This window comes from Linepithema humile, chromosome 4 (genome assembly GCF_040581485.1).
Source record: "Linepithema humile isolate Giens D197 chromosome 4, Lhum_UNIL_v1.0, whole genome shotgun sequence".
Taxonomy (NCBI): domain Eukaryota; kingdom Metazoa; phylum Arthropoda; class Insecta; order Hymenoptera; family Formicidae; genus Linepithema; species Linepithema humile.
Window position 1 is genome coordinate 26,814,380 of NC_090131.1, and position 27,296 is coordinate 26,841,675.

Sequence of the window (27,296 nt, forward strand, 5' to 3'; positions counted from 1 at the left end):
AATTTGTAAATAAACGGTGGTTTTTATGAAAATCGATAAGATTGCCAAGTATTTTCGGATGTCTCAAATCCTATCAAAATTAACACGCAGCAATTCAGTTGAATTCACTAAAATTATCGCGCATGAGAACCACTTGAGTCGAGCCTCTCGCCGGACCGGTCGGGAAACCAATCCTGAATCGTGTCGCTATCACACCTACCACGCCGACCAACCACGGAATAGCTCGACGAAGGCTTGTCTTGTACCTTGTACCTCTTCTGCTGTTTTCTCTCCATGAGAAAGAGAGAGAGAGATTCGACGTTGAACTAACAATTACACTATTCGAGCGAACTCTGCGCTCGTCGCAATATCGTCATGCTGTGACGACATACGCTTTCGTATCATGTTAACACTAGCGTGATAAACAAGAATGCGTCACTTAATGCAATATTCAGGATCGGAGATTTATTGGAGGATGACGAAAATTTTTTGGGAATTGCATTATCGACTCCGTCGAATCATCTGGTGGTTCTGTAGCGTTAAATTTAATTGTCGCTAGATTGAAAAAGAATATTCTAAACATTTGTGCCTGACACTTCGATAACGTGACTATTTATAAACTGCATTAATTATAAAAAATGTAAAACATACATTAACAGAAAATATAAATCTAAATAAATTGTATGGATAATAAAATATTGTTTAATAAAGTCAAAATTCTTCGAGCAAACAAAATGATTGAAAATAAGCAAGTTTATCAAACAAATGATATACAAATGATAAACTTGAATTTTGTGTTCAGACGTCAATGTACAAAATTTTCCTCTCATTATTGACACATTCGTTTAGTGTATTTCCATTTTATACGCTCATTCCACAAAATATGCTGATGACATGAGATTGCGAAATCAATTCGTGAATATTAAACCGTGATAAACATGATTAAGATGCAACTTCACGAGGAACTCGAAAAACAAATGTGAAATTAAACAACTTATCCCAAAAAGCAATTTATTTTTTGCTCACGTTAAAAAATCACGTTTCTCGGTAAACACGTCAACACCGCGTGGAGAATAATTTATTCATAATTGACATAAGTTCGTTATACAAGCATTGCCCAATGAGATTTGCGACTGCACTTTTGTAAATGCCGTGCAGACAAAGCAGTATCAGCTTTCGCTGATGCAGCGCTTACACGAATGCTGCAGCTACGTTGTCTTGCGATCTAAACAGTCTAAAAATAAAAAGCGCGCGTTATCAATCACGTGGCGATGAAAAAAAAAGGTTGCGCATGGATATTTAAAACTATATTTTTGCATGTTTACTCGAATCGCGCTGAATGAAAATCGAGCGTACGAGTGGAACTGACGCGAAATTCCTCGAACGAAAACTGTGCGCGGTCCATCGGCGATATATTAGGAAACACGTTGCCGCACTAATCCGTCTAATAATATCGCCCGTTCGGCCCTGTAACTTAGTTAGGTCGACATCAGTTTTGGCATGGTGTCAATTGTGACACGCGAAATACACACTCGCTCAGCAAAAGAACCCCGTTAATTTCGGTCACCGTAGCTGCTCCATTCACATCGCACGTTTTGGAATTGTCCTAATCGCTTTAATACAGATTTTCTCAACTCGATAAGAACTGTTTTCTAGAGATAAAAAATAATAAATAAAGTAAAAAGAGTAAAACACACTTGATGTGATGTATTTGCAAAAGACTTGATCAATAGATAAATTAGAAATATATTTATTATTCAAATCATTGATATCTGAATACGTAAAAACTCTCATTAATCCGTGAACGAGAAAAAAATCTAATAAAATATTGCATTTTACAATTCCTCGAAAGAAGCAATGTATTACGCGTGCATTATTTTTTAAATAAGATCTTAGTATCTGATTTCTAGTTATTTCAAAATCTTAAGCCGCACATTCAAGTTGATTAGTTATCACAAAATCTTAATTACAAACTTATACGAGATGTGATCAAAAAATATCTGGACTGGATTTATTTTTAAAAAACTACAAGACTCTCAGATTTGAGATTTAATAACCCTTTTTCTTTCATCGCATTCGTCACATTGGAATTAACTGCAATAGTTGTTATATAATAGTTTTCTTTCGTCGCATTTGTCACATAAAAAAAAATTGAGTAACGAATTTGCATTTTTTTAAATCATAACTGGTGATAAATTGTGGGTTTATGGATACGATCCCAAAATTAAAAGGCCCAAACTAAGGCTAAAAATCAAATTCAACTCAAAAATAAAAAGATTTCAAAACATTGAAGAGATAAAAAATATGACAAAGCTGTTCACTATCTCAAAAGATAACTATAAAATGTTTCGAACAGTGGAAGCAGTGTGGGAGCCTTGGAAGGGAACTACTTTTTAAAGATGCAATTTCACTATTTAAAGGAATTAAGTTTTAAATTTGTAGGTCTTCTAGTTTTTTTTAAAATAAATCCAGTCCAATCACCTTTCGTATATCAAAAATAGTGACAGTACTAAAACGAGATATTTGACTATAGCTTAATTTTTCTATTACAAGTAAATTAAAAATAATTGAGGACAAATGAGCTTTGACGAGCATATATAATACAAAATAACGCGCAAAATTACTTGAGAGCCGTTAATTTGAACAGTGCAACAACGCATTCGCGTTGAGTTTCACGGTTACTCAGTGACGTTATTAACATCATTCGCACGAATTGAATTGTTTCGCGCCTAACGTTAAATTGGTTCACTGCATTCATGACACGAGGAACGGTGAAGTTCCACTTTATAATTGCGACACGGATGCTAATATACCTAAATTGATTAGTCATAAAAGAGGTTCAATTAGAAATTATCTATGAATAAAAAGTGCGCTCGAGTGTTTTACATTATGTAGATCGCTTCGACGTTATTAAAACAATTCACGTTTTTCTGGTTTCACGCGGTGAATGCAAATCGCGCGAAACCTTCGCCTAACACTTCCGAGAGTTGACGCTCCTCCTTAATGGCATTCGGACGGCAAAAGGACACTAGGTGACAATGATATCGAAGCGTCCTTCGACGTGCACGTAAAATGCAAATCGATCGATTTGGAGGGGACAGCGACGTTGCGATAGACAAAATGCAAAAGCTATCTTTGCGATGATAAATATTTCGGTCTTCGCGTTCCTCATTCCTAGCAAAACGATACGTAGCGAACGATAATAGCGAACTGTACAGCAGACATTTGCATCTAAAAATATGCGCGTCCGTGCAATCCCAATCACCGTGACGAAGTGCATCGTCGCTGCATTTCGGAAAAAATCAAACTTTCTGTTAAACTTTAATTGTCGCGCGAGTTAAGGAACACATGCTCGCCTGGCGCATTTAGGACGCCAAAACTTGGGCTTTAAGTTCACAATAAAATTTAGTACAAAATTATAAAGTAAAAATACAAACCAAATTAAGTAGTATTCATCAAATACAAAACTTGAAAATTTTATAAGAACTGCATATTTTTTCAATTCGCGTTTTAATTTTTTTTCAAAAATATATTTTTGATTATTTAATAATTGTATTTTAATTTTTTCACATAATTAAACTCGAAATATGTTTTGTAATAAATCTAAGATACTAATTTCGACGTAGTGATTCGTTTAACTTTTCACTTATTAATTATTACGCATTTTATTTAGCGCTATTAGCGATATTATGTAACACGCGAAGGAATAAACCTCAGCGGATACATATATACACACCTATACACGCGTACACCTACGAAGCGGACATGTGGAAAGAGAGTTTCCGAAGACTTTGCAAAGCGGCGAATCGTCTCGAGCACGTGCTAGCGCACGATGTTCGAAACGTGCAATATAATTTCTCATAATTCAACGTACCTTCGCACCCGCGTGATGAGCCTGAACTGTGCAAAAGGGAGAGCGGGGAATTCACTGACTTTCTTACGGTCGCACTATCGGCGCACTCCGCGGTTATCACTGCGGTGTCGCGAACGAGATCGAAGCTAGCAAAGCTGAAACGATCGATCGTCGTGCGTGAGCGCGCGGCGTGCAAATCTCGCTGACAAAAACCGAATCGACCCGTTCGCGGAGGGACGAGGAAATCGCGAATCTTTTCACGATGGGTGCTCGGTGTACCGCGCTACGTACGTGACTGCTCACGAGTATCCGAGAGAGCCTCCGTACGAGTCGGCTCGAGTCAGTCTCCCTCTCTTGCTCGCCGAATCAGGGCCGGGGTTTACATATGAGCCGACAAAATTACCGCTCGCAGTCACGTATCACAGGCTTGCGTTGTCGCGTGAAAAATATATATATAATCGTACACGGTTTTTTTTTTTTAATGGAATATTTTCAAATTATTTCTACCTGTCGGTGCCAAAAAGACTTCGCTTCGACTACAAATTGGAATTGCAACGAGCCTTTTCGATTCCGGCACTGCATAAGATCCCACTTATCCTCGTCAGCCCCGTCCTATCTTTCTCTTATTCTCGATCAACGCAATTTGCCAACTCTTTTTCACTTTTCGGAGGATACATATGTTACGTCGTCGACAATGCTCTGCGGGAAAGCGCGTCAACTGTACTTGTGAGATCGAACAAAAGATAGAAGAAAACAAATGATTCCAAGAAGTCTAATAAAAAAATAAAAACCTTCTTCTTTTTTGTTTTAGATTTTGAAAACGTCAGGATGAGCCTTAATCGTAAATTGAATGCTTTAGAGACCTTTCTACCCACATAGCATATCCAAAAGACGTCCAGAAGACATTTTGAAGATATCTTTGAGAGATACGATATCTTTGAGATATCTTCTGAACGTCCTTCAGATATGCATGTTATATAGGTATTTAGTTTAAAAAAAATGTGTCATTACAATTATAATCGCAAAGAAATATAAATCAATTTAGAGCAACAAAACTGCCATTAATAAAAAAAAGACTAGAAAAGGGAAAGCTTGTGTCCTAAAGAAATTTAAGAGAAATTATGTGTAAAAAAGAAATTCGAAAAAAAAGGCAATAAAATAAAGTATCAAATGACGATTAATTAAATCATGTGATAATTGTAAAATTTTTATATTAATCAATTAAGGATAGAAAGTGAAATATCGCTAATTACAAGTTAATTAATATTTTAATTAATAAATAGCAGGGAATTAAAGTTAAAAAAGGAGTTAGACGAGACATCTGTCGAAAAAGATCGATGAGAAGCGTTGAGGACAGAGAAAATTTCCTAACGCTAATTCAGTCCTTGGTGCGAGCAAACGCGATCGGATATCACCCGCGAATGTATACATAACGACGACAACCCGGAATGAACTGGTTTATCCCTGAAGATGTATGCGTGTATCACGGTCAACCGCTGGATAAACGTATGGTTACCGCGAAATCAAGCGGAGCTCGATGAAGAAGCGCGAAATATTATAGCACGTGTTTGGATCATTCATTCTTTCCGCGCATTAAAGAAACGAGGGGACTTCCACCTTCAGGTTTTTTCCACGTCCGATTCGCCATTATCCTCGACATTATATATCGACTTAAACGCGCAGCGATTCTATCATGTTTTAGTCTTCGAAAAACTCGTATGAATTATTTTATTGACAAGCCCACTGTAAGCGTGTTAATTATATCGGAGTTTTTCTGTCAAAATCGTCAATTAGCAAGCAAATATTATCGCATATCACGCAGTTAACCGTAGAGATACGATATACAGATAATAAAATTACATTCGTGCGTAATACAATCATTCTACAACTTCGTTGGAAATTATTACACAGTATACAAATATAAATTTAGACAGAAATAGAAATATTTTTCTATTATTATTTTCAGACATATATTCTTAATAATTTTTTAAAATAAATAAATATACTTTTTAATTATATCTTGAGGAAATAATACTGTTAATTTTTCTAAAATGTTCAAAGTTCAATGTATGGTCTACGTGACTTTCTCCGAGTTCTGTACGTGAATAATCCAAAACTGATAAATCGAGAGTGGTGTTTTTACAAAAGACACAGAAATTGTAAAAATTTGAGCACACATTTTTGTCTGAGTGAAAGGAAGACAAGGCCTGCGTTCATAAAATTGTGTCCTAACTGCATTCCTACGGGGACTGTTTTAAAAATACCGTTCATTAACAATGGCAATGGGATTGTGTTCTTACACGAACCCGACTCGTCTGGCCGTCTAGATTGCAAACTTGAACGCGCTAGCCATTAATTATCAGCGATAATTAAAACGCTGTATAAGAAAATAATCAAACTTCTTTTTGCAGACGAAACATCGCAAAACAAGGTCAACTAATATCACTTCCGGCAGATAAATCACGATATTCGCGCTTGGTAAATCAAACAAGAACCTTGTACATACCATACGAGTAGCCTTCAAGTGCTTTCCGCTGCGTCCTTAACCGCGACGATGCACACGCGTGCAAGCAAGATAATGATGCGTAGGTCAGTGGAAATAAATTTCTTCACTGCTTCGATTTGATTCGAACGAAATAAAGTTCACGTACTCGTTTGTCAACGTTGTAGCTTCGGAAATGATTGTTTCTTCGTGTCGAGCACAAAATTGGACACAGAGTCCACAAAACTTCATCTATACAGCCGGAAATTAAATGCACTTCGTTCACTGCAAGTGTTTGAGAAATTCAGAGCGCACAATGCACTATTTCAACGAAAAAGTCTCCGATTTTCTTTCCTCTTACAAATCACGCGAGAAGGAACGTGAATCTCGAATATAAAAACTTTACATTCTTATCTCAATCATTTTTCACGTAATAATTTCTTCGCGCGTGACACAAGTGCGACTTCCCGAGAACTGAACGTAGTTTCGGGAACCGGTGTACGGTAACGCGGAGGTGTGTCAGCGTGTGATCGCAAAGAAATGCGAGGAAACGTGCGGACGCGTGAAATTTAATTCGAAGATAACGCGTCGTGTTATGCTTGGGCGACACGTGCAAACTTACGGAGAGATGTCGACGTACCGACGTTCGATGGCTAACTGACTGTCGCTGGAACATCAATCGAGTTTTATAATCGCCGGTGGCGCACGGCAATTACCGCGTGACTGCGAATATCTTTTACCGCTTCGTTAAGGCGCCAATCGAAGTGGCGGCCGCGCGCGATCCCCGGCGTAGCTTCGTCGCGAAACACGTCGAGTTAGCATGTTAGTTACGTGCATCTATGTCCGGTTTGTTTAACGAGGGAAAAATAGATTAGCCGCGACACGAGATGTGATTGGCGATCGGATTGTAATCGTGCTATTGCAATTAACGGGCGAACAGGCGGAACACCGTTCGTTCTCGTGACGAGGGCACCGTCCGATTTCCGTGTCGCAGGCGAATTTCGACCTTCGTATTTGCGAGCTGCTATCGCTTTATTCACGCATACTTCACACATACGTGCAATTAACAAATAATCGAATGACCGAGCTAAATATAAATTGTTGCACAATGCGCAATGTAAGTGTATTTTTGAAAATATTTAAGCAATTGAGAAAAAAAAAATTGCTCACATAGCAACATTAATCACAGAATGAACGCCGCATTAACATGAGATATCGGATCGTTCATATTGAGATAATAATGGACTAATAAGGAAAGTAATGGTCAATATTCGGAATAGCAGAGATACTCGAAATAAGCCCACAAATGAATGATCTAATATTTTTTAAATAAATCAATAGATTTAAAAAATTGATTAAGCACAAAATAAATGTAGCATGAAATATTATATCATACGTATTTATTGTGCAGCAATATCATACACAAAAAACAGCACGAAACTTTATACACGTGTACTTCACACATGCGTTTTAAGTAAACAGAAGATCAAGTAACCAAGCTAAATATAAATTGTTACACAATGCGCTATGCATGCGCATTTTTAAAAATATGTAAACAATTGAGAAAAAAAACTGCTCACATAGCAACATTATACAACACGTGCAACCCGAATGCATCGTGGACATCCTGGGTAACGCACGTGTCTGAGATACTTAGTTATCACTCACGAATTTATCATAAATGCGCTCAACTAAACGTGTAAAAACAAGAACAGCTGTGACATACTGAACGATTTGATATCATTATTCCACGTGTATTTTCCAATAATAAATTTTTTAATGTAAAAAGAAGAGATTTTAAAAATATTATACTCAATCCTATAAAAAATTAAAAAAAAATTAAATAGAGATAAATAATATTAATATTCAGTAATTAATACTTGAGATAATGAAATTTGCTATAAATTTTATTTCGCACAAATTAAAATATTCTCATCGTTAGACTCAACTTTTCCGATTATTCATTTTTACGTACTTTTTCTCAACGATTATTCATTTTTATGTATTTTTCGATGACTCAAAAAAATTTGTCAATGCAAAATACCAAGGACGTCGCTTACATTGTCATTTGGATTACCATCGGAAATTTTTCCTCTCGCAAACACCCCGCGATTAAACAGTCGGGTCAACGGAGAACGGAGAATTACTCGCTCCTATCGTTCAAGTCCGTTGACATAAGGCGCTCCAGCACTCTACAAGTTTACACGCATACACGCGCGCTGGCACATGCATAAAATTCACCGAGCGTGATTAGCTCGAGACGATCAATTATGCGCCTCGATCGCAGACACAGTAAGATAACGAACGACTATATCGGCTCCAAATACTACGCGAATAATCTTCCAGACGTTTGTTTACGGAACGTGCGTATGCGTACAATATAATTTTATATTTATAGTATAATTTAGATTTCCTACATTCCATTTTAATCATTTTTAAAATAAAATACAATGATCTAGCAGATTATTATACTTGATTAAGATCTATGCTTTTCAAATAATCCGTCGTTGTATTATTTGATGTTAATTAATTTGTCTCGATATGGCAACAAAAATACTAATTTCTATTAAAATATGACATACGTCATAATTTTCAAATAATTCATATTAATAATTATATTAAATAGTTACAACACATGACATCTTATCATGTGATTTTCCGCATTGAAAGATTACGGAGAAATCACGGCCGTAACAGTAAAAAATAACGCGATATGATGCGAGAAAAATAACGTTTAAAAAAATCTTACCTGGATCTAACGAGATGATACCGGTTGAGCTTTTCGCTGAATGGCTCGCGACGATGGTGCTTTTGGTGAAACTGATGGCCCTGATTAGTGCGCTGCCCGTTGCAACTCAGGCAACGGCGAGCTCCTTGCCAAACAACCAGCATCACTGCAACACGCGCAAAAAAATGAACGTTAATAACACTTCATCTGCGAAATATCTCAATCCACTAACCGCAAGTCAAGCGTAAATCACGCATTTACGTGATTCTAATGATATACACTTTATCTGCTGATAAGGAACATTCCACTCAAAAACGCATGTGCATGACGAGTCCGAGACAAAGGAAAAAAACAACGACGCTTTACTCGAACGGATTATTTTTCTCTTTCGTTATCGCCAACGATGTTTTGCGAGAATTTATTACAAAATTTCAATTGCCAATAATCCGATTGTCGATCGGATCGCATTGTATAGTACGTTCATGATTGGAATTACGACATACATGCTCTTGACCTTCGGCCTAGCGTTTACGCCACACACGCGATTTGCAAGTCCACGACAGCAAACAATTCGCGTGATACGCCTGAAATCAATACCCCATCACGAGACGTCTTATCTTCAATTCAATAGAGATAATTTTTATCATTTAATTTGACGAACACGATTTAAAATTCGTGCAAATGACTCAATAAAAAATATAAAATATAATAAATACTTATATAAATATGTAATGAATTGAGATTTGTTAGTCAAATTTGTGTCTTAATAAATTTAAAATAATTCCGAGCGTGCGAACTATAAGCACATCATTACTTTCTTAACTGACAGAGACAGGTATGTACGGTCAATAGGGGAACACTTGACATTTAACCTCAAAATATTCCTACACGTGATTCGCGCAATGGAACACGTTAACCCGATACTACTATGACTGGCTTTGTTTTACCTTCGATTGACCTTGTGAATCTGAGAATCGTTCAGAGACTCACACGTGTTTAAACTCCACCTCTGTCATCGTGTCGCTAGAGAATTTGAGAAATAAATTTACGCGAGGAATAAGAGCTAAAAACGTTATTTGTATGACAAACTTTCACTGTTTGTTACTTTTTTAACCTACACTTCTCTTTGTTCATGCTGTTAAATTTGGAAATAAAAAAAATATATATATATATTGTATATATGTTTGTATAAATTATTCGTACAACATAAGGTGTGTAATACATTCTTTTCACATATCGAATATCTGAGCTGAATGTTCGCGTTTTCGTGAATCAGCTTTGTAATTGTTTACCTCTGCTTGTTGCTTTTGACTGACGCAACATTACCCCGAAAAGTATGAATCGGAGCTTCCGCTGGTGCTTTCGACGAAAATTCGAGAATGTGCCTCGCTACTCGAGTATACTCTCGCGACAATGTGACATTGCAAACTCGCGAAAATATATACCGTAATGCGGCAGAAAATACACGTCGAGTGCCGGCGCTCTATCGATTGCCGGGTGGAGATTGGCCGGAGCACATTAGATTACAGACACATTTACCGCTACTCTCGCGAAAACATGACGAAATTCGTTTCAGTTCTTACTACTTTCTTTCTCCTTTCTCTATCAAAGACTCGAGTCTGGCCTTTTAAACGCAAAAGAGTTTATTCATACTAACTGACGTATGACTTTAAAATCTTCGAACATAAAATTACAAGACGTCAGTCCGCTTTTCGAAAGGCTCGAAAATTTTATTATGTAAGTACGTACAAATTAAAGAATTCAGAGATATTATCAATGTTCTCGATAGAGCGCGTCACCTTTGCTATTTTACGATATAAATCTATCTGTCTATATTCGTTTGCGTGATTTATGCTTAAACGAATTTTGCTCCCGTTTAATGACACTTCTTTGTACTTTGGACTTTTCTTTTAACTCCCTACCAAGCTTGAATACACATATGTCAATTTAAATGCAGCAAGTTTATAATTCGTTGCTGCTTTGGCCCGGCGATAAGATGAATAAATAATGAATGCAATGATAAATTCAAACTCCAACGCGTGCTCGCGCGCTTGTGCCGGACGATCGCGCGCGTGGACGCATCAATCTTCGTCATCGCAACCATGATTCTTTCTTTCTCCCGTTCTTTCCTTCTATGAACATCGAATCTATCTAGAAAATACGTACCTTGTAAACGTCAGGCCCACGCTATGGCGTCCTGAGAATGTTTCACGTTTCGTTTTCGTACCGAAAGAAACCGCGACCGATTACCACTTCGCGGAACACTATTCGTCACGCGTGCGACAGTTACGCTATCGATTCGCCGCGACGTTCAACTGCGTCCACGACGGAGACCGCGCAATTGAGAGGAAGATGGTAACGCGAACGAGCGGCAACGAGCGAAAAAGCACGGGCGAGACACCGGTTAAAAGGGCGAAAGTGTCGGCAAAACGACACGAACCACGGCGAGCGCGATGGATGGATGGACGAACGGTGCCACGCACTCGTTGCACGCTCGGAGCGCGACACGGTGGCAATCAATCTGTACCGCGCGGCGGACGGCTGCACACTGAACGTAGCGGCGCGCGATGCCGCGCAAATATGAAGACTCGCCGCAATGAGCGGCGTCGAAATGCTGCGACTCAGTGAGCGCAGTGCGTTTGAAAAATATTAGGATGATTTTAATTTAAACTTGATGATACAAAATATTACTTGTTAATCAAATCTACAACACTTTTGAGGTAACTGAAAAAAAATACTGAATAAAAAGAGAAAACGGGGAAAATATAAAACAAAATTATAATATCAAAAAATATAACTTTCCAAAACGGGTGGATATCGTAGAGAAGAATGTCAGGATTTATCTATCAGAATTTTTATCATTTTTTTCTAATGTATACAAAAACTTTTATTGCAATTCTTACATTGAATGATGAAGAATTAATTTAATTTTTGTTCTTATAAGACTGTGTATTGAGAAATTTTAATGCAGCATCTATAAAACATCAATGTCCTTTTTAAAAAATGAAAAATATAATAAACAAAAAAATAAATATGATACATAATATTATGATCATTGTATTACATATTATATTTTTACAACGAAGGAGATTGAAGATATGAGGATATAATCAATGAATCCAACATTTTATTCAGCAATAATACGAATATGATGAAAAATTGTTCGGTTGTTTTATGATGTAACGTACATTTGTAATTGGCTTAATACACCTCAAATATCACTTTAAGTCGCTCCTTAAACAATATTTTTTACGCAAATATTGAATTTTACGAATTCGAATAAATTATAGTCACAAAAATGATCAACATATAGAATAACATAATAGAATGAAAAGATGCTGATTCAATACTCAATTCATTTGTACTCTAGTTGACATCTTTCGAAAATACATTTGTTTTGCTTTTAAAAAACGTAAATGTTAATGCAAATATTGATGCATATTCATGGAAGCATCAAAGCAATATCAACAGGAAACCAATAACAACTTTTGATTATTATTTTAGCAAAACATTCAAAAATCTTTTAGAGCGCTCTTTAGATCAATAGTCTTAAAGTATTTATATTTCAAATACATTATTGTACATATAGAAAGTTACGTTTTTATGAGCAATGAATAAAGAGCGCATATCATGAAAATAAATGTTATTTACTTTTATCCCTGATATTTAATGTTTTAGAGTTTCGTAATAATCGTATTCGACATCGAACATCAAAAATCTGTGTGTTATCTTCTATAATTTAATGAACACATTTGAAATATACCGATGCTTCGTGGCAAATGTCTATAAATTCATTTCATGTACAAATTATGTTAATTTTACCGCAAAATCTCTACGCACGCGTTTAACAATCCGTTGTATGATTTATCATGGGAATATACAATGTAATTATGTTGTTATCAATTTAATGAAAATGTGTTATGTGTTAAGATGTTAAATAAATACACAATTTAAATTCAAGATGAATAGTCTGTAAAAAAATATATATATATGTATGTCTATATGTGTATATATATATATATATATATATATAATATAGGTATGTCACTTATATATAATCACTATGTATAATCTTGCAAAATATGAATAGGGTACATATAGATACATACAAACAAGTCAAATAATTGCACTAAATTATAAAAGTAGCTGCGTAGCATAAATCTCTGTGCAAGAAGAAACGACATTACTTTTAAAACAACAAAAGCAGGTATTATTATCTAAACAGCACTTATCCAAAATATATAAATTGTTAATAATCTTTAAGAATGCTTAGGCGCTATAAACTCCCTATTCTTGTTTTTTACCTAAGATGTGATGGATAAAAACAAAGTATTTGTTTCTTACAAACAAAGGATTTCTTACTTTCAATGTAATTTTTTTACAGCAATAAAAAAAATAAAATTTCTTTAGTATTTCTACAACAGAAATAATAAATTGTTTCAGAATTCTTTATAATATGCAATAATATTTATTATATATTATAATAAAGTAATCTCTTTGTATAATATTACAAAAAAAAAAAGTAGTAGATGTGCAAATACTTTGCTTTGTCCACTGTATATGTTATTAATGTGCCATTCGATGTGCAAAATTGTTGTATAAGAGATTTTGAATGATATAATTGATAATTCGAGGCAGGTGTTACAAACTTCTCTAATAATTGTTTGCCACTTATACATAATATCAGGCTACTAATAGATTGTTATGAAAAAAATATAATGCGTAATACTTATTAAAATCTATGTTAGTATATAAATTGAATTGTAAGTAAAAGTTCTAATTATAAATATTACTGGAATATGAAATAAATTTTTATCTTCTTTAAAAGCCTTTAAAAGCCTTAGACAAGTTAATTTTCATGGCTAATGTACACGTAAGTTATTAAGTAGAAAACTTTTTTTTCGAGATTTTTTTTCTTTTCTATACAACGTTGTTGGTATTCTCAAACATCAACAATTCTGAAGGACTATCTTCTTAAATAGAATAATTGTGAATAATTTTCTTTATAGGACTACAGTTTTCCAACTCTTCTATGCTTTTCTGTATCTCGCATTTTGTATCATAGGAAACAGGTACAATGTGTTAGGTAACTCAATTTCCTGTGCGATACAACAATCGATAAGATTCCTTACGCTACTTTACTCCGTAATAAAGATCAAGTACATTTTACCATACTTATAAGTTACATAGAAAATGTTCCGCTGGTAGATATCATTCCTTTCATTTTTTTTCTGTTTTAATAAGATGTATAGAAAACTAAATATCCTACAGCCTCTCTCTGTGATGTATAAACTAAGTGGCAAAAAGTTGAGAATAACTAAAGTGCTACACACCGGACAAATTGCATGTGGAGAGAATTACAAACCGATACAACAAATGGACAAGTGCATTTTTGTGATAATAAAGATTACACGCAACTCGGCATTATTTAGACTCTGTATTATTTAACTATGTAATCTCTTTTTGCTTAAAAAAAAAAAAAAAAAAAATGATTATCAAGTGATTGTGTTTCGCGTTACGTTTATCGCGCAACATAATATATCTTTACGTAAATTAATACAAGTCTAGATGCGTTGGTAATAAAAAAAATAACATGTGGCAATTGTTATATCTGAAGGTGGAGACGACTTTTCGGTTAGATAGCAATCAGTTATACCAATTGCGTACTCCAAGAAATGCAAAAATACACTATGTAGCACATGATGAGGAATTCTCCGTGTTCTAATAATGGACGGTGGAGTGTTTACTTGCTACTCATTAAAAAGAATATCTACTTCCTTCCCGCATCCTAAAATGGTTCCTATCGCTAAGTTCATTTGATCTGCTACTAGTCATAAGTTAAATTATGATCTTATTGAAATAATGAAGTGCACACTATAAATTATGAATTGATATAGTCCTTCTTTTCGCCCAAGTCGTTGTCAACTGAACTGTTACTGTCGAGTCATCACATAAAACATCAGTAAGCCGTTATTACAATATAAATATCGTCTTACTGAAATATCGAGATATCAAAAGTTGTTAAATATCCACCTAAAATTAAACGATGTCGTAATAAATATAAGTATCTCTTAAAAAACGACGCTGATTTTTATACCTAGCTTATTTCTGTAAGGTGAGCGCGTCACCTTGATGGAAAATTTGTTATATTTACACAGTAATGTACAATTATGATTTTATACACAAGTGAAAAATGTGATGTTCTTTTTCTTTCCCTTTTCGCGATATTTTTTCTAATGCATCATTTTATGCAGTTTTAGAATCTTCCCCAAACGTTGCTTCGCCGTTTTCATTCCCTTTTTTGGTTTTCGCTCTGAAAATTTATGGACATCGAACATCTCAGTTATCTTAATTTACAATTGTTAATCGATTATATAACTCATATCTTATAATATAAATTTTTAAATTATTTTTAAAAAAGAAACACAGGCATAAAAATTGATACTTTACCAACGGGAACGGGTGCCGCAAGTTTGGCTTTAACATCTCTAAGTCGATTGGGACTTGTCAGTATCGATCCGAATCCTGTTGGTGATTTTATAACATTTTCAGAAGCTGCAGTGGACGACGTAGTCCCCACTGCAGTGACCACCGGATTCTTCTGCTTCTTTTTGTTATACGTCCGTTTGTTGGAACTCTATTACATGCATAAAACGTAATATCATTAGGTTCTTTCAATTTATAACAACAGCATAAGTGAAAATGATCGACGAATACAGAAAGGAAGACATAGAGAAAGAAACAGAGTCCACTATACAGAGATATCTAAATAGCTTATTCCTGTCGGATTAGTCTGAAACTATTGGTGGCAAATCAATCACTACATGTGCAGTAAAAAGAAAATAAATTAGCGTTAAAGTAACTAATACGATTAACTAATATTTAAACAAGAAAACACTTTTATAAGAATTATACAATTGGAAACACAATTTTGGCTATAAAATATATAATAACTACAATTGGAAAACTGAAAGAAAATATTGCACTACTGACAGATCGAAATTGTAAAAATCGAAATATGCCTACCAATTTCTTCTTGGTAGTCTTGTCCATGTCGTTATCCAGGTATTCAACCTATATGAAATGTATATGCAAGAAACATGGAGAATTATGGTATTTAAGAAAAGTTATGAAATGATAAGACACTTAGTAAATGACAAATAATAATATAAAAAATATTAAACATATTATTTCATCAGAAATCAAATATAGCAGGCGTGTGTTTGTGAATTATGAATATATTAGTTTCGATATATATTTAATAATTAGAAAACTCAACGTATTATTTATACACGTGTAAGAGACATATAATTATGTGCAAAACAAAACAAAGTAATGCTGAACGAAATAATAATTAACTTACCGATTGTTTCGCTCGCTTCGCCGCAGCCGCTTCCAAGCCCTTTTCCACAGACGTTTTCTTCGCGCCTTCCCGCGCCGGTCGATTTGTTTTTGGTAAAAGAGGACCCACTCTGGCTTTCGGGTTCCACGCTTCGTCAATCTGACTCTTTGCTTTGGGCTTGAAGATATAATCTTCGTCGTCGGAAGCGTCCAAAGCTGGATAAACTGCGAATGATATATATTTAGTGGATGTTCATCACCAACAAAAGGCATACTTTTATTATATACGTACTGAAATCATCGTCTTGGTGAACTTTGTCGATATTTTCTATCGACTGATCATCGTCGTCGTCATCGTCGTCTGGTTGGCTCTTAGTGGGTTTTGAAGATTTCGTGAGATTACTCGTGGTTGAGTAACTCTGGCTGAACGATAACATTCCAGCGATCGCCTCCCGTGTAGACGGTGACGCCCTGTCGGAACTGATCGTTTTCAATTTATAAATACTAAGACACCAAAAAATCAAACTCATTCCTCTGTACGTGTGAAAAGCTACTGGAATTTTCTAATCGACATTCGCTTAAACAAACCAAGACCTTTTACATGCTCGAAAAGAGGAAAAAAGTACAATCTACGTTCATATATATTAGCTCTCTATGCCTTTTAGATTCATCTCGAGTCAAAATAAACTTGCAGAAGTTTGAAAAACTAACAGCTAATTCAATTAATTAGTTCAAACTGTTCTAAAACTTGTATCACTTTATTAGAATTGATCAAGATTTTTCAAGGTGTGAGAACTACAACATACTTAATATTAAATATTAAATATAATATTTAATATTAAAAACTAAATGTTAAATACTAAACTCCACAACGAATTGACTTACCCAGTAGGAGGCGGCATAGACTGGCTGTACTGTGAGATCGTTGTCGAAGGCCTGCAATAATTTTTCATTGTAATCTGCTAATAATAATGATAAATCTAAATTTATACATACGTGACGTCTATCCTCTGAGTGCCATTTCCGAGCGTGTACGCCGATGCTTTCAACAGTTCCTCTATACCGTTTTTCGGTGCGTTGCTTAGCACGTCAACGTTACCATCGAAATCGCGCTTAAATCGCTTCTGCGCGTTCGATTTCGGCGCCCGCTTCCGCTTCTGCGACTCATCTATCACGAGACTGTAATCGCTCTCGCTGCTGCCGTCGTGAAAATCGTATACGGACGACGTTTGATTCCACGGTAGCGATTCTTTCGTTGTCTCGAGGGTGTGATCGGTTGTAATATTGTTTCCGTAAACGTTTATATTGTCGTTTGTACTTCTGACAACCTCATTGTTGCCGAGTTTAAATCTAATTACGGTAGGGCTCTGTTTTCCCGGCTTGGACAATTGCCGCTTATTGCTATTGGCAGGTTTTTCCGTCGCAGTCGCTTTAACGTCGGGGCACATAATGGGTTTTGGTAATGTGAGCTTTAACGGTGGCCTCGGCGATTCTTGAATCACAGCAGGTTCCACTTTGTTCTTTTCCTTCAGCGTCATTTTAAAGGCGTTATCAGCCATCTTGTCGGCGTAATCAAAATCCACGAAATCTTTGTTCAACGGCTTCTTCTTCTTTCGTTTACTCTCACGTTCCGGCTTCGGCGGATTTAAAGATATTAAGTACCGTTCCGCGTGTCGTATCTCTTTGCTGAGGTCCTTCAGTAATTTCTGGCTGTTTATCGTTTCCGGTATCTGACCGCGGCTGATCATGTTATACTGAAATTAAACCTTGGTTTTTATTCTACATTCCATCGGATTTTATATTAAAAGAAAAAATTAAATATACGAAATGTTTTAACTTACATCCTTGTCTGTATTCCATTGTTTGAGAATTCCAAGCAGCGCCTTCACACCTTGTAAAAAATATGACGGACATTTTTTGCCCTCATTATTTAATTCTTTTAGTTCTTTGAGCAATTTTTTCGCTGCAAACCAGTTAATTGTCTCAAATCCAGGATACTGAAACTTTGCAGGAGTTTTCATCTTCCTTTCTAATTCATATATTCTACAAAATAGAGCGCAATTTTAACGTAAAATACATGATATATTTTTCTCAATCAATTGACGTCCAAACAAATTTTCTTTACTCACTGTATTTGCATCGGAATGTTAAGACTGTGCACAAAATTTCCGCCGAAAACCAAAGAATCCATCGGCGTGAGCACAGCGTGTATCCAGCCTGTGGGAATCATCATTGTTTGACCCTGTTTAAGCACGCATTTGTAACACGCGTCGGCCTGGTCCCCAAAGAAAGTTTCACTCTGTGTGGAACTGCACATCCAATGCTGATACAGTTGCAAATTCGCCGGCGTCGGCTTTACGAGGTAGAACACTTTTTCGCCGCGTAACACGTGATACCAAACAGATGTGCCGCCAAAATCAATGTGAAAATCTGTGAAACTATCTTTGACCCCCATTAGGCAATACTTTTGTACTTCGGGTCGCTTTATATCACTGTCCTCGGGCCAATCTCGCGGCCACACAGAATTAACCCAGTCAAGTTTGCGCGCGATGTACGGCGCTTCCACCATTGGCGAAAGACTGCAATTGTTTGATTTGTCAATTTATGCAAATATGTCCTAGAAAACATTTATAAAGCCGCAATACGGCAAGGCAATGAATATTGATATACCCAGTATTAGAAAATTCGAGACTTATGACATTAAGTACCCTTGTTCGAGAAGGAGAATTGAAATATTCTACAAAGTCTCTTAATTTCATGCGTATGTTACTTTGTCTAGTAACATCGATTACATCCATGTCTCGATCACCACCTAAAAGTAACAGTATTCAACTATGTAAATTTATATGTAAAATAATATTGTACAGTATACTTATTATATTAGCTATCTTACCTATATGAGTCTCGACATCGTAGACACTAAAACTTGGAGATGGTACAATCATATCAAGTCCCTCTTTTCCATCAGTAATGATAGGAGTTTCAAAACCATTTGTTTGTAAATACTGAAAAGTTAATTGCTGACCCTTCACATGCTTCACAACTTCATCAGCTTTGGGAAAATGCCTAGATTTCAACTCTCGTATAAATACTGGAGTACCAGTCTGAACAGGTTTTGTGTCAGCATCGCGTTCGGTATAATCATGTCTGTGCCAGTTCATTCTAGCCTTCACTGTAAAAGAAAATTATTAATTATTAATAATAATAAATAATTTCATTTAAAAATATACATAAATTGTTAATATTTAATAGCAAAACAGCCTTACTGAGTGAAGGACCACACATAGCTTCACACCGTGGACAATGATATTTGTCAAGATCTATAGTCATATATTCTTTTAAAGCCACACATCTAAAATGAAACAATGACACTGTTTACATTCAATAAAAATCATCACAATTCTAACATATTACACAATTTACAAGTCACATATATGTGTAAACAAACACTTTATTTAAATACAATGGGTTAATAAGTATTTTAATTATTCTCACTGTGTCACATATTTGCTAATAACAAGAAAAAGACATAAGAAATGGAAGACAAATAGCGTATAATGCAGGTTATGTTACTATCAACAAAACATCATTTGCGACATGATGCCGGCAAACCCACGCCGTAATTCTGTATTCACAATCAAACATAAACCAATGGGCATCCTTGGAGATATAATTTCGTATACAAAAACTTCCAGAATTCGGAAAAATCGTGAAAAATCAGTGTTGCGAGCGTTGAACGCCGTCGTGTCTCAAGCATCGAATTTCTCCGATTTCGCATATTTTAACGAGCTTGCAAACGCTTACCCGCCATGGTACCACTCTTTGCACACGTCACATTGTATCATAAATTGCTCGGAATCGTACGAACGACCACACAAGCAATACGTAACTGGCAGCTCCATTTTTAGTGGTTATCAATATTGATGAATACAACTCTTCCCGTGGCACGGTTTCGTCAACACAAAGATGGTAGCGTGATGGAAAGTACCCTGACGTTCAGGCTGACCAACTGCGTGAAAAGTTTTGTTCGCATCGCATGCTCCAATCAGTGACGCCAGATTTGAATGCAAGCACCAAGCAACACGAGGGACGGAATATCGCACCATGTGCAACATGTATTCCTGTTAACAAATAATAGCTCCTTAGGGTATGTTCCAACGCGACGCGAACGTCCGATCGCCATATTGGTTCCGGTGAATGTATTGGAAATACATATGAATATGAATGGATTGAACAAATTTGAGGTTAAATTCTGGATGTTTGATAAAAATTGATAAACCACATACTATTAGATATATATTTCTACTTATCAACATTTTGTTTATCAATGAAAGTTAAACATAATGAACGAAAAAAGAAAACGAGAGCTAAACTGAAAGTGAAGAATAAAGCGTAAGTAAAATCATTCAAGGTTAAGTAATTAAATACTGATTCTTTCAATGCTCGCGTGGTTCTTAAATAAAAAAGAACATAATATTAAGTGAAATATTGTTGACTAATAACTCATTATTTTTCTTTTTATTTTAGAAAATTGACAGTGCAGACAAAAAAACATGGCTGCAAAAATAAAAGTATGTTTCATAAAGATATGATTATAAATTCAGTTAATGCGCAGAATATTTCTTTAGCCGATGAGCCAGCTTTTTCTTGTGCAGAGAAAACAGCCACACAATTAAGTTTTAAGTGCAGAAAACAACAATCAAATAGTAAAGAAAGTACTAGTGAATCATTTCCAAATCTTGAATGTAAGAAACACAGAATTTTTTTATACTTATATTATTTTACTGATTTATTTACAAGTGTCTTTCAGGCAAATGAGATAACTTGTTGTTATGTCTAAATAATATTTTTAGACTCACAATTAAAATTATTAAATTGCAGGTAAAATGACCGATTCTGTGGAATGGGGTGTTTCTGAAAATGGAGAAAAGGATGATGATTGGAAGGCGGATTACTCAGAAGAAGAGACACAAGAAGATTGGCTTCAATCCATTTTGCCCAAAGAAAAGAGGAATATAAGTTCACCATGTGTGGTTGAAATGTTGTCAGATGATATTAATTCGCTAAGTCTACCAGGGATATTGCAGTCTGAACAAACAGCAAGATCAGACAAAGAAACATTTTATGGCATTGACTTTGGAGCAGACGCATTACCTAATAAGAAAGATACATCTGTAATAATTGCTAAAGCTATTAATCCTAGATGCGATACTCATATACAAACTAATAATGAACAACAGGCATTACCTGTAGTATTGAGTACAGAGAACAAAAGTAACAAAAACAAAGATACCAGTAGTCGTAAATCAAAAGATGTTTGTGACAATGTTAATGATGCGAGCAGTTCTAATAGAAGTACTCCACGTAAACAACGCAAAAAGAAAAAGCGTAAAAATTCGACAAATTGCAATGATGATGCAACAGCACAGGGTAGTTTTCAACATGATGATGTCAGCACACTTCAACAAGAGATCGATCTACCTGAATATATCGAATACATGCGCGCATTTCGACGAGAAAATAGGACACCTCGATATCAAATTATTAGCGCATCTCAATCCAAATATACCGCACCTCCAAACGAGTTTGTCAACGTTTCTCACCATATGTGTAATAAAAAATCACCAGAAATTTATTGCATAAGAAATACAGTTATTGTTATAATGGAGAAGGAAAGTGGATTTTGTTTCAACGGCAAATTGTTGGTGAAAGTATTATACGGTGCTGTGAAAATTTATGGATTCGTGCTCAACAATTCGGCCGATGCTACAAAAGTGTACTCACCGAGAGGATACAATCACGTCGCTATAGAAAATACCGGGACATCTTCGGAAGGTAGCATCGAAGATATCTGGACCGCACTCGCCGCGAAAGGTATCACCCGAGATTCGGAGAGCAAACTGCAAATCGACGTCGATAATGTTCAACCGGGAATGGCCGTTCTCGCGTTGCAAAACTTCGAGAACAACCTGACGCTCTTCCTACAAACTTACTTTCCACATTTCAGATTATTTCCGAGCATAAAAAATCCTCACTACTATCCTTGGACAGATCCCAGACGAGCCGAAGTAATATTACAAGCAAATTTGTATTTCTCGCAACACGACGAATTTAAGTATAAAAGATTATTCTTTGATTCGTACCTCGCCGAGGACATCGCGGAGAGAATGTTGAGTCGCTGGTACGAAAACGAATGGTCCTGCACGATGGTCATGGGCGGCAAAGGCGTCGGCAAGTCCACGAACGTGCGGTATCTCATCAACAGTCTGTTGCGCACAACCAAGGTGGTCCTGGTGGACGTGGATCCCGGTCAAGCAGAGTGCACACCGGCCAGCTGCATCTCGTACAGTTTGATCGAAGAGCCTCTTATGGGGCCGAATTTCACGCATTTAAAAACGCCCGTTTATCAATTGTTCCTCGACGAGGTAAACATTGCTTCGTGCGTCATACGCTACCTGGAAGGCATCAAGATGCTGATAGAACGACTGAAGGGATGCCCCGTACTGTCTTGCTTGCCTATCGTGGTGAACACTATGGGCTTCGTGCGGAATCTCGGCTGGGACATCGCGATCTTCACGATAAAGCTGATCAGACCGTCGTTCATCCTACAAATTAAATCGTCAACAAAGCAATATAATTACAAAGAATATCTCAGTGCAGAAGTTGTAAATAAACAGGTAACGTGCAACTTTTTCAATGGTAAATACCTTCGTTATTAGGCAATTACTACTCGAGAAGGAAATTCAACAGGAATGCTCTACATGGACGTTTTGCGACGAGACATTCCTCGACTGGAATAGACCGTGCGAGCACGATGTGCACGTAATTCCTTCCCAGGTGGATATTCCTCGACGGCAGAATAGAGACAGGCGCAATGAAGGAATGTGGAACATGGAGCCGTATCAGCAACGTGAACTTGCGATGATGTCCTATCTCAGCGACATCATACGCGAAAACGATGATTCTTTGTAAGCTCTTGTCACACGCATTTTACACAAGCTTTTATAATCACCTAATTGTTAATTTTCTTATTTTAGCCACGTGAAATTGCCGGTCAATATTAACGACATAGTGCCATATACGTCAGTATTTTATGTTTTATATGCAGCCAAGTGTCATCAATGATTAAAGAATTTATATAATATATTATCTTTACATGTGTTTGCAGGGCATCTTTTTCATCTCTGTGTATTATTCCCAAACGATTGTTCGGTGTACCGCCCTCGCATGCTTTGAATGTTATAAACGGCAATATCGTAGCACTGTGCGGTGTGGATTTAACGGAGGAGTCTTCTCAGGAATCTAATGCCATCTTTACTCTTCGAATCCTGACGCAGAGGTCATCTCTATGTACATGCTACGGCTTTGGTAAGAGCGAATGCCGGCATTAACGTACGAATATTTCCCAATGTTTCAAAGATTCTAGATATTTTCCTAATAATATTTATTTGAATACATTTTTTTAAAGAATATATTGAATAAAATATTTGATGTACATATTTTTTATGATATTTACATAATTTCAAAGAATTAATTGCAGGAATAATCCGAGGTATCGATATGAAACAGCAGGAAGTGTTCATAAACACTCCACTGCCAATATCGATTATGCAACATGTTAACTGCTTAGCGGGCTGTATTCCTGTTCCGCCCGCACTGCTGCAGTTACACCATCGCGCACCTTACGTCGGCGCCAACGCAGGTTTACCAACAAGTCGCGAGTCCCAGAGAGGGGGATGCATAGCGAAGATGCATAAAAAAAAGTCGGATAAAAGTCCTAATAAAACAGTTCCCAAGTCCTAATAAAACTAAAGGTGTCGAACTAATACAAACTGTGTCTTTGCATAATGCATTATAAATGCTCACTAATTTTTTATGGAATAAGAGCATTTGTACTATACTTGTAAACATCATGTTTTATAATGTGGGGTAATCGATTATGTTTGATTTGTATTAAGGTATGATTGTATTACAATATAAATAGTGAATATTTTGTAAAATATTTCATATTTTATATCAGAATATATTGAAATAAAATATAAAATATTTTGTATTCACTTTTTAATAATCTTACCTTAATACTTTTGTAACGACAAAAATTGGTTTGCATAAAATTTACATATATGGTCACATATTTACAAACATAAAACTGACTTTCGTATACTTTAGAACTTTATTTTTGTAAGTTTATGTACGGCTTTGAAAACAACAAAGATGCATATACAATCTCTTGTGATGTATCTTGTAATCTGTATACTTAAAAAATAAATGTATATAACAAATGTATAAAAATAAGTGTATACAAAATATATATAAATATATTTAAAAAATATATTTTATATATATTTATGTATAGTGGTCTTAATCAGAAAAACCTCCGCGTGATCCAAATAGTCCGGGTCTATACTAAATAACAGTAATCCCGGAGATTGTAAAATATAAAAACTGTAATTAAACCTTTATTTGAAAATACAACTAATGAATCATTTCTTAATCGAATTGAAACCTCGAGGTTTTTATATTAAATAAAATAAATTATTCGTTTTAATTAGAATATTTTGGTTGTAGAACGACTTATCTCGTTTGTAACGTCGATAGCTTCTTGAAGAATTCGGGGTCATTTTGTAGATTTATGTAGAATTATTATATCAGATGCACTTTTTAAAGAAATACAATCTCTTGTACAAAACCTATATTGTCTATATATATATAGCAGTGTGAGTAATATAGTCGAGTCTATCAGCACTCATGATGAAAACATACATTATTTTCTACAAAGTGAAATATACAAAATAAAAATATTCATGCAAACTATTTGATTAAAATTCATGTGAATTATATTATTTTGTACACATTCATTTTTAAAATAATTTTATTTTATAAGCATTAATCTTGTTAGTAACAAACAAATAAATACTCTCTATATATGTGTAAACAGTTTGAATAAGTGTTTGAATAAGAATTTTAGAAGAATATTTCTATAGAAACTTTCTTAAAAATATAAATCTAATAGTTAATAATTGATGTAGAATTGTACGTAACAAATCATATTTCAAATTTAAATATCAATTTTTGCATTAATTTTTACTGAATACATTCTTTAATTTATATATTGTTAGATAATTGGTAATATAAAAAGATTAAGAAACGAATTAAACATATACAATTTATTACATACAAATATACAATTTGTAACTGTATGATTATACATAATTGCATAATTGCTGATAAAAACCAATACATTAACATTAACAAGTAAAAAAGGAATCAGTAATTGTAACAGAATTAATTAAGTAAAATAAATGATTATATATTCATAAACATAATGAATAGACGGAATATTATCCACTTCTTCCAATAGAAAAGCATGACGTCAGTAAATATTTGGAATAAGACACACGCAAATTATTTTTATCTGATCTGATAGCATAGACGTAATATAAATATTCAATATATTCAAATTCTAATATATTCATACTATGAAATGTTATCAGACACATGCCTATGTATTTGGTAACATTTCGTATATATTTGTGTAGTGAATTTATTTCTATATATTTGTGAATATAATTTCCCAGACAGCACATGTCCAAAAATTACATAAGACGTCTTAAAGACGTTATTAAGACATCTTTTAGCCACCGTTATGTCCCGATTTGGGACATGTGTGTTGTCTGGGTTGTTATTAATAATTAATACTATTTTAAATTAAATTTATTTAATCTCATTACTAAAAATTAAATTGATTTAATATCATTAATTAAAAAAATGCCACGAAAGTGTGTGGTGTGCGACTATGTGCAAAATTGTGATAATATAATTACGATTAGTAGTTTTTCAGAGTTGCACACTGCACATTTTCTTGGTATTTTTTTTATTAATAACATTAAATATTAAATACTCTTAAACATTTAGTATACTAAATGCTGTCAAACAGATATCATATGTACATATTTCAATTTGATATTTATACTATCCCAGACAGCACGCATGCCCAAAATCGGGACATAAGACGTCTAAAAGACAGGTGTTTTTTTAGACACCTAGTCAAAAAGATGTCTTAATGACGTCTTATGTCGATTTTGGACCTGTGTGTTGTCTGGGATGCTTATACTATGATCTGACCAGTTAAAAAATAAATGGCGCATGTGTGAAGAGACGCAGAAAATAGAGACGCTCGTGTATTTCCGTTTCTATCTCACTTTCATTATTTGTTCGTGTCAACTTAGTAACAGTATGCTTAGTCTATTCATATCATGTCTATAATTGCATTATTTTACAAATTTTAAAGAAACAAGTGTAAACTTCATCTACTATCTTTTGATGAGGAACATTTAACCCATATGTGTATGTATATACATATATAGATGTATATATATATATACATATACATATATACATATATATGTATGTATATATATGTATGTAATTAAATATATATGTACATGTAAAATTATCGATCACATTATTAATCGTTGTTAAAAACGATATAAAACAAAAATGATTTGATTTCGTCATATTTGTTTTCTAGTAAAATAAAATTACTAGAAAACGAAAATTTCACTAAAAATGTTTGTTATTATGCGATGAAAAAATATTTCCCTGCGCTGTGCATAACTTTGTCTCATTTTCATTGCACTTAAAGTAGGAGCATAAAGGTTGCAATATGGCCATAATGGTTTGCACGCTCCAAGACCTACCGATCAGTTTTTGTCGATCTGTCGCCGATAAATTTTTCACGTCCGTGTAATGTCGTGGAAAACCAAAAATTTCTTCGAGCTCAGTGGTCCATAACGTGTCACTTTCACCTTTCATTATGATTGGTTTTAATTCTGCTTTTCCTAAAATAAAAAAAAAGAATTTTTGTAAATCTTTCTTGGTGGACAGCAAATTTACTAAAAAAAAATATTTAT

At 34.9% G+C, this 27,296-nt stretch overlaps 4 protein-coding genes across 13 annotated transcripts in view; 1 reads left to right on the top strand and 3 right to left on the bottom strand.

The window, feature by feature from the left end:
• Positions 1-10,699, bottom strand: part of Treh (Trehalase) — a 43,367-nt gene extending 32,668 nt beyond the window's left edge. The window contains exons 1-2 of one of the 4 annotated variants that reach the window (XM_012366084.2): positions 10,335-10,699; positions 9,064-9,208 (exon numbers count right to left, since the gene is read on the bottom strand). In XM_012366084.2, the coding sequence (XP_012221507.2) occupies positions 9,064-9,208; positions 10,335-10,365 (176 nt within the window). In that variant the 5' untranslated portion in view covers positions 10,366-10,699. Of the gene's footprint in view, positions 1-3,853; positions 4,183-6,338; positions 6,976-9,063; positions 9,209-10,334 lie in introns of those variants that run through there. The other 3 variants (XM_067353029.1, XM_067353027.1, XM_067353030.1) reach the window with 3 other exon arrangements.
• Positions 10,700-12,149: 1,450 nt separating this feature from the next.
• Positions 12,150-20,367, bottom strand: LOC105671723 (histone lysine demethylase PHF8-like). Of its 6 annotated transcripts, XR_010889686.1 has the most exons (14): positions 20,188-20,366; positions 19,650-19,735; positions 19,277-19,555; positions 19,054-19,195; positions 18,513-18,962; positions 18,225-18,426; positions 17,380-18,137; positions 17,269-17,319; positions 16,676-16,863; positions 16,406-16,608; positions 16,069-16,116; positions 15,493-15,679; positions 15,140-15,355; positions 12,150-15,075 (listed from the first exon to the last, which is right to left on the bottom strand). XR_010889686.1 is itself a non-coding variant. In XM_012366131.2 (13 exons), exons 1-13 carry the CDS (start codon positions 20,283-20,285, stop codon positions 15,276-15,278), a joined length of 2,763 nt encoding a protein of 920 aa, XP_012221554.1. In that variant the 5' UTR covers positions 20,286-20,366; the 3' UTR covers positions 12,150-15,275. The 6 variants fall into 6 exon arrangements, 5 of the variants coding, with proteins under 5 accessions (XP_012221554.1, XP_012221553.1, XP_012221556.1 ...); XM_012366131.2 differs by having other exon boundaries at positions 12,150-15,355; positions 16,676-16,854; XM_012366130.2 differs by having other exon boundaries at positions 12,150-15,355.
• Positions 20,368-20,516: 149 nt separating this feature from the next.
• On the top strand, positions 20,517-24,678 carry LOC105671722 (polynucleotide 5'-hydroxyl-kinase NOL9). The gene is made up of 7 exons (XM_012366128.2): positions 20,517-20,775; positions 20,911-21,128; positions 21,265-23,060; positions 23,134-23,351; positions 23,421-23,465; positions 23,552-23,751; positions 23,924-24,678. The coding sequence occupies exons 1-7, from the start codon at positions 20,711-20,713 to the stop codon at positions 24,184-24,186; spliced, it is 2,805 nt and encodes a 934-aa protein (XP_012221551.2). The 5' UTR covers positions 20,517-20,710; the 3' UTR covers positions 24,187-24,678.
• LOC105671755 (uncharacterized) overlaps positions 24,538-27,296 on the bottom strand; it is a 139,632-nt gene continuing 136,873 nt past the window's right edge. For both annotated transcript variants that reach the window (XM_067353018.1, XM_067353017.1), the window contains one exon: positions 24,538-27,224. In XM_067353018.1, coding sequence (XP_067209119.1) covers positions 26,947-27,224 — 278 coding nt within the window. In that variant the 3' untranslated portion in view covers positions 24,538-26,946. The remainder of the gene's footprint in view (positions 27,225-27,296) is intronic.

Excerpts from the sequence above, each read along its gene's own strand:
- LOC105671722 (XM_012366128.2), top strand. The coding sequence starts at position 20,711 with ATGAAAGTTAAACATAATGAACGAAAAAAGAAAACGAGAGCTAAACTG. Across the intron at positions 23,061-23,133 it reads CAGAAGTTGTAAATAAACAG|GAATGCTCTACATGGACGTT; the intron begins GTAACGTGCAAC and ends GAAATTCAACAG. Across the intron at positions 23,752-23,923 it reads ATGTACATGCTACGGCTTTG|GAATAATCCGAGGTATCGAT; the intron begins GTAAGAGCGAAT and ends AATTAATTGCAG.
- LOC105671723 (XM_012366130.2), bottom strand. The coding sequence starts at position 20,285 with ATGGAGCTGCCAGTTACGTATTGCTTGTGTGGTCGTTCGTACGATTCC. Across the intron at positions 16,609-16,675 it reads TCACCAAGACGATGATTTCA|TTTATCCAGCTTTGGACGCT; the intron begins GTACGTATATAA and ends TATCATTCGCAG. Across the intron at positions 15,356-15,492 it reads TGCGGCACCCGTTCCCGTTG|AGCGAAAACCAAAAAAGGGA; the intron begins GTAAAGTATCAA and ends ATAAATTTTCAG.